Here is an 8,148-nt window from a genome sequence, read left to right on the forward strand (position 1 = left end):
GCTCACGTCAAAAGAAAAGAAAGGAAAGAATGGAAAACAAACAAACAAACAAACAAACAAACAAACAATGAACTGTGAATATCATTTGAATTATCTAGTTTGCATAGAATTACACTGAAGTTATACGATTTAACGGATAAATTAATTAGATTAATAGTCAACTTACGCCGCGCTGGTTTTCATTTCTATTGGGCGTTCGTGGCCGAGTGGTTGGGGTTGTTGTCTTAAAACCACTTGCCTCTCTCTGTTGTAGGTTCGAATCCAGACAGGGACTTTAGATTCTTTCATGTGTGGAAACTATCCAGCTAGCGTACAGAACGTCGAAACAAAACACAAATCTTATTGAACATTCGTTTATGTACATACTAAGGGCTACCAATGGGGTCATTCTCGTTTGATGGAGAGGTCATGATATTATATGATTTACTTATAATATAGTTTCAAAGGGGAGTCAATGTTGTTTGAAAAATAATTACCGTTATTGTCATAATCATATGGGACTCATTTCCTCTGTTACAACATAGATTTTTTTAGTTTTGAATTACAAGCCAACTACACAATAAAAACGTCAGATAGAATTACTTTTGCGAAAGTCACTTGATATGAAAACAAAAACAAAAAAAACACTTCGTTGATATGTATTTGATGAATTATATAGGACTAGTATTAGATTGGACGATTCACCAAAGATCAATAACGAGGGCGTGTTTTTTTACATTTTACGTGAACCTGCCTTACTCGTATATATAGTGCACATTTAACATACCATAGAGACGGGACTTTTCTGTGTTTTAGATACGGTCGCCTTTTCATTTTTATATATCTGTTGGCTAATAACAAAAAAACATTTTAGTTTTAATACAATGGCTTTGACTGCTGGAATTATAATAATTAACGCGTTTTTATTCGGAACAGTTTACTCAAACACATGCAGTTCATTTAAAATAAGCAAGGAAAATATCAACACAGCCTTGATCGGTCATTCTATTCTCGCAGTTAATGATACAAACCACTACAATTGTGCGCAAACCTGTATGGCAATGTCCGTCTGTAAATCGATCGACTTTGACCGAAACGAGCACGTGTGTAAATTAAACGATGTTGACCAGTCGTCCGTTGATCCGTCGGAGTTTGAAACAAAACAAGGCTCTATATTCTCTGATATCAGCGAATGGCCTAGCGTAAGTATCTCAATTTATTACTTGATACGATATGTACAACTGTTGGAAACAGAAATGACACAATTTTGATTGTAGTCTTACATTTAAAGTTTAAAGTAACATTGCTTTTTTCATGTTTGTAACGGTAATGATATTTTCATGACTTAACATTTAATTGTGCAAATAATTATGTTTCGAGGAATCATCTCAGTAGGTTCTCTTTCACTTATTGCCAATAATATAAAATCATAGGTAGAGCTTACCTTATTGTGTCTCATTTAGAAAATACACATTTTAATACTAGTAGTTCTTGTAATTAAACAAAACAATTTACGAATGTTACTTATATTTTCCTTCTATTAATAGTCTATGGTTGGAAGTTGTGGCTCAAGGCCGTGTAAAGCGACCCAAAGATGTTACCAAAATGGTGCTTCACATGTGTGCAAAGACATAATTACATGTATGTAAAAACTTTTATTTTTACACTTTTATTTGTTATTGAATTAAATGTTGTATAATTTTTCAAGAAATATTTACGCAATAGTTTTTGTTTGACAAGAAATATTTACGCAATAGTTTTTGTTTGATAGATGTCATGTTCTAAAAAGTATAGTCCTTGAAGAGTGAAGACATGTACAAAAGAATGCTTTATAGTAAAAAGAGGGCACTTCTTAAATCCGCCCGACTGATACGTTTACGTACTGAGGGAACTCCACTGATGTCCAAAAGTCTAAAAATCATAAAATTAGAATTTCTTATGTAGATCAACTGGAGCACTTAAAATAGAAAGACATACAAACGATAGTTACCAATTATAATCAGACATCAAGTAAAAATCGTATATTTGTGTTTTTCTTTTTTGAGTATAACAAATAAGATTAACAAACGAAGCAATTACAAAATAATTGAAAAATAAAACGCATTATACACGTAGCACATTTGCCAACAAGAAACTATATGTTCACATAGATATAACATAGGATACTTGATCACAATTTATAATTAAACGTTACATTTTCAAAAAAGATCATTCAGAAATTGGCATTTTATTTGTAAAGTATTAATTATTGTTCAGACAATACATTATTATTATTATTATTATTATTATTATTATTATTATTTCCAGCCTGTGCTTTTGATCAGAAAATTGAAAATGGTGAAATACAGACTATAACTCCTGACGAAAACAAGTTTCTCGACGTAGCTCAAGTAAAATGTGACGAAGGATATGTTCCTAGTCAACAAGACGTGAAATGTAAGGCTTCGGGACAATGGCAGTCTGCAACGTGCACGAAAGAAAAATGTAACGTATTTAAATATTGCTGTTTTTTTCTTTTCTTTATACTTTTTCTAAATTAGCCATGACGTCAGAATAAAAGTTGTCTTACTTGCGAGATCGTCTTTCAAAACATTTCCCTTGGCACTTAAAATGATTATTCAAATAAATAAATATTTTATTATCTAAATGTTCTTATATATAAACAGAAAATTAGAGGATATATTGGATGATGTCTTTCAGACAGTTAATTCTTTTATTTAATCAAGCTATGAATTTTGTTTTTCCCAATAGTAAGTAATGAAAAACAGAAAGGTACATTGCCACTATGATTACTTTAGAATTAGTACAGATCTTACAAACGGTATATTATTTTTTAGAATATTATAACTTTTATAAAAAATAAAACAACATTATTAGATGATAACTTTCTTCCCTTTTTTGGCTTATTTAAGCAAAATTTCTACTGATATTGTTTTTATTATCGTTTCGAAATGAAATGATAGTCTTCGATGACAGATTTTCTATTCGGAGGTGAGTTTAAGAAAATCTTAATTACATCTTCAGTTCTTCAATTTTAAGCAAAATTTCTGATTTTTGACTACTCCCTAACTCTACCTTCAACTTTGTTTTCTAACTTACATGTAAAGTTTGCAACTTGAACTAAACATTTACTAAAAAGTTTTATACTGTAGAAAGGAACATGGCTATAGAAAAATTGGCAATGTCGCAATACTTGTCATAGAAAATAAGAATGATTTCACTGTTACATTACCTCCCTGGAAAATTGCAATTTGATTTTTGTGCCGAGGTCGATATTACGTCATAAAAAGACCTTAGGTATGGTAAGATTTACAACCATGTATAAACATTATGACAAAAGTGTATAATAGATAAACGTCACTTTTGATGTTTTTATTTACACAATTTATGGAATTAATTGTAAAAACACTTGCATGAATCATTCATTCTTGTTACAAATACTGTTTTGATCTTTGCCTAGTACCAAGTGATTGTAAAGAAGTCCTTGATAAGGCTCCTGAGGCGAAAAGTGGACAATATGAGATAGAACTATGGAAATCTGGGAAGATTCTGACCGTGAATTGTGACATGGAAACCGAAGGCGGAGGTTGGACGGTATGAAGATTCTTTTATTCCAATGTTTGATTAGCAAATTGTTCTTTCCTGATTCACATACTCACATGATAACATTCATTTAACTCGTGATGTGATATTTTTGTTCAGTACGAATAACCAATCAAATAGTGCCAAATAGACGTCATATCAAATTGCATTTTATTCCAATTTTCAGGCATACTTTCGCTGTAAAATTCCACAGAGTATATTTCTTGGTTTTAATACTCGTATAAATAACGATATTTCCACACTAACATATGATGGATTCCTTTCATCCGCATTCAATTACAGTCTGCTTGCTTGGTAACTTATATTTCATCATTTCACTGTGAAATGATTTCAGTATTTACAGAAATGCATGTTATAAAGTGTACAATCACGTATTGAAGTCAATGAGTCAATTGTAATAGGGCAGATAAATGATAAGACGTACAGAAGGTCTGTTCCTAACAGCAAATTAAAGATAAAAAACTTTTGTCCATCTTTCCTTTTGAAAGTGAAATATAACCCTTAGCTATAGACAACTGACGTTAAACACTTAAAATAATTTTAATTAATACAGTAAACTTCACTTATAACGAATACTGTTAAAGCGAACTTCCGGTTGTAAGGAACAATTTATTTCGGCCAGAATTTTGCCCTTCATTATTTAATATAAAAATATGCGGTTAAAGCGAACAAGGTTATAGCGCATTGTCGCTTATAAGGAACTCATTTCTTAGTCCCAATTTAGTTAAAAGAACAGAAAATAACACTTTTATAACAAACGAACTCCAAAATATCGGCTATTCGTAAATATATCCCGCATTTTCAACTTTAATTTTCATTGGTACGGATTAAAACTCGGAAGAAAATCGAAAATCTTGTTTATTATTAATCAAGGAAAGAAAACGAAAAGCACTGAGTTTAGAAACAAAGTATAATAATTTATGAGCAATTGAGAATTAAGGAGTAAAACAAAAACTGAAATAGCAAAGAATTTTCAAAATCCAAAAAGTACGCTCTCGTGTATTGTGTCTTAAAAAGAAATGAATGACTAATTTTCTTAAATAAATGCTCTTCAAAATGGAGGACGATAGGAAACAATCAATTTATTATATGTAAATTTGTTCGCTTTAAAAATCTCCTGATACAAGGGACTAATTCGCTATATGCTTCCAAGGAACTCCGGATATAAGGAACAGATTTTGAATGTCCCAATAAGTTCGTTATAAGCGGAGTTTACTTATAAACATCCGTAAGCGCTCAACCTGTTTGCGTTTATTCTAGCTATTTCATAGGCGAATAGACGGGTCAGTGGACTTTTATCGCAACTTTACTGAGTATGAGAATTGCTTTGGGAACGTTGATGGAGAGTTTTGGCTAGGTATGAAAAATAATTTCATTCCTTATAGCATTGGCATTTTAAAACAAATGTAGTACAGTTATTGCGTAGTCACCTAAGGTACAATAGAGAGTATAAGAAATATTTTTGCTGACAGTAAACAATAAGTTTAATTAGCGAATACACTCAGAGTTTTTCTTGTTGACCGTAATGCATTGCTAAAATAAGTTGTTGAAGTGTATTGGTAAACATATTAAGTTGTTGAAGTCAATTGATAGACAAATGTTGTTGAAGTGTGTTTTGATTAACATAAGTTGTTGAGGTTTATTGATAAACATGTTAAGTTGTTGAAGTCTGATGAGGTATTTTTGTTCAGTACGAATTACCAGTCAGATAGTGCCAAATAGACGTCATATCAAATTGCATTTTATTCCAATTTTCAGGCATACTGAGTATATTGCTTGGTTTTAATACTCGTATAAATAACGATATTTCAACACTAACATATGATGGATTCCTTTCATCTGCAATGAATTACAGTCTGATAGACATATGTTGTTGAAGTATATCAATACACATATTTAGTTGTCAAAGTGTATTGATAAACATAAGTTGTTGAAGTATATTGATAAACATAAATAGTTGAAGTTAAATGTATAAGGCAACCAGACAGGTTTAAACGTCTATGAATAGAACGCAATGTTATTTTGATTGTAAGGGTGTGTAATTGTGTAGTATGAAATGTTGAAGACTGAATTCTATTAAATATCTTGGTAAAGTTCTGAATATTTATATTTACATTTGATATATTTTCGCAGGTTTAAAGTATCTACAAGAACTAGCTGAACAAGGTTCTACAGAGATTCGTCTTGACATGACAAGACGTGATAGTACAACAGGTCATGAAACTTGTCCAGACTTTATGTTAACAGAAGGAACAAATTATAAACTAAACATTGGGTCATGCATAAACGTTAGATTCAAGTGTAAGATTTTTATGCTGATATACCATTTCTCTTTTTCTTTTATTATATTTTGATCATTTACTTTTTATTCGATTAGCTATATGAAAGCACAAAGCCCTAAAACCAATACAAAATAAGCGTTTGACAGCTGCTGTTACAGTATGAGACAAAAACAAATTCAATCTCATAGTAAAACTTAGGCTAGCAAACATAATCTCTCACGACTATTTGATTCGTAATGTAACATAGATTAAACAGTTATAAAGGCAAATTATGCCTTGATTTTTTTCCTCAAAACATTTGTATTTCCAGAACACGAGTCATTAGCTGATAACTTGAACCATCAGTTTTATCTGTTGGTTTTGGCAATAAGTACAAAAATAGTAGATTATAATTTTATATTTTATATTTTGTGTCTACGTCTATTCACGAATCGCAAATCTTGCTGAACGCCATTTTCCGTCTTTTTCTGTACATAGCTCAGGGAAATTCGCCGAATGGAGTGTAATAACGAACTCAATTATGGTCTTTTTTAATTAAAGTGAAATAAAACAGTTATTTCTTTGTAAGAAAATAATTTAATACCATTGTATGAATAATTCCATACAAACAAATAAAGTAAAAACACAAATTTACGCAGAAAATATCTCTTTTTTATTTTGGAAGATGCCACTACGGCTGTTTTAATTTTATTGATTTTCATTATTAACATTTTTTGGGAAAAAATTGCAATAGATTTTAAAGGAACATTGATAATTTTCAAACACATCAAGTTTTTTCATATTAAACAGTAAAAAATGAGAGAAAGATAGACATATCATGTAATTGTGTTATGTAAGTGTATTTGGTGTAATTCCTCTAAGCTAAATACGTAAAGTACCGTAAAACGGTTTTTGAAAAGGGCAATGACAAATAATTTCACATTTATCGCTACTTTCGTTAGGTTACAATCATCTTACATGTTTTGAAACCATAACTCTTTTTCAATGTTATTCGTTTCATTGGCGTAGAGTTTCTTTTAATTATACAGGTTTTAAACCAATAAAAGACAATAATATTACAATAACAAAAGAATAGTTTAATAATCAGATTGGCAATTCCTCTCTTATTTATAGCAGAACCAATTCATGTCTGAATTTTTAATGTTGCTATATTTTGCTTGATATAAAATATTAAATTTTACTATTCTGACAATTAAGAGATCGTCTTAGGGTGTTCGTTTATACATAATGTTATGATAATTTCAATATATTTGTGAAGAAAGCAGTAAATATGCACAATATAACGCTTATCATTACAATCTACATTCAGTCGCAGACTAATTAACCTGGTCTCTGATAGAGCAAAGTTTCCCACTGACTGTTTTAGAAAACCAAAAAGCTAAATGGCAAATACTTGTGGTTTTACTGACCTGATATTGGATCTGCTTTGCCACAATCTATAACATCTGCGATGAACCGGATGATGTGTTTTGTATGATTGTAGGGATAGTAACTTGTTGTTTATGGAATTTGAGCTTGTCAACATACAAACTGTCTTGCCGTAATGTGACAATGACAGAGCTAGAATTAATTAATATAATCTTTTATTCCTAGTTGCAGAATATAGCTTTGCTTATAATAATCAAATGCCATTTACAACTTACGACCGTGATCTTGACACAAGAAGTGGAAAATGTGCCGTGGAGGACCATGGAGCTTGGTGGTATAATGGCTGTAGTTATGCCTATCTAAATGGATACTATGGGACGCCAGGCACGAATTGTGAAAATCACATCAGAGGTTGGTGTGGACACGTCCATTATGGGGTTGAAGGCCGTTTGTCATTGAGAACGGTCTTTAAATTTAAATGATAAGAAGAAAAAGAAAAAGTAATAAAAAGAAGTTTTTCATAAATTAGAAATTGAATGATCGTACACCAAAAAAAACTTTTTTTAAGAAATCAAACATTTTTTTTTTGTTTTTAGACTGTTTTAATAAAAATTTTAATTTTTGATTACTATGTGTAGATATTTATTTTTAGTTTTTTTTAAGTTCCCAGTTTTTTGACTAGTATCATAGAAATTCATAGTAAGAAATATTACCCACGTGACAGAAAAATTATCACGTTTAAACTTTAAAATTTCAGGGCCCCGGAAAATATGTATGTTATATCATAAAATAACTTGACATCATATAATCAATTGAAATATTATTATCCTTTTCAGACAATATAATATCCTTTTTCAGCAGGTAATCACGTTACAAAACGAAATTTAAAAAAAAAAAAAAATCCAACTTTTTGTGT

General features: G+C 30.6%; 1 protein-coding gene across 1 annotated transcript; it reads left to right on the forward strand.

Annotated features, from left to right (window-relative positions):
• Positions 1–776: 776 nt before the first annotated feature.
• Positions 777–7,714, forward strand: LOC132756912 (ryncolin-2-like). The gene is made up of 7 exons (XM_060748055.1): positions 777–1,181; positions 1,527–1,620; positions 2,287–2,463; positions 3,440–3,573; positions 4,843–4,939; positions 5,716–5,883; positions 7,458–7,714. Exons 1-7 carry the CDS (start codon positions 864–866, stop codon positions 7,712–7,714), a joined length of 1,245 nt encoding a protein of 414 aa, XP_060604038.1. The 5' UTR covers positions 777–863.
• The last annotated feature ends 434 nt before the right edge of the window (positions 7,715–8,148 follow it).

This window comes from Ruditapes philippinarum, unplaced genomic scaffold (assembly GCF_026571515.1).
Source record: "Ruditapes philippinarum isolate M1 unplaced genomic scaffold, ASM2657151v2 ctg1299_1_1_1_1, whole genome shotgun sequence".
Lineage (NCBI taxonomy): Eukaryota > Metazoa > Mollusca > Bivalvia > Venerida > Veneridae > Ruditapes > Ruditapes philippinarum.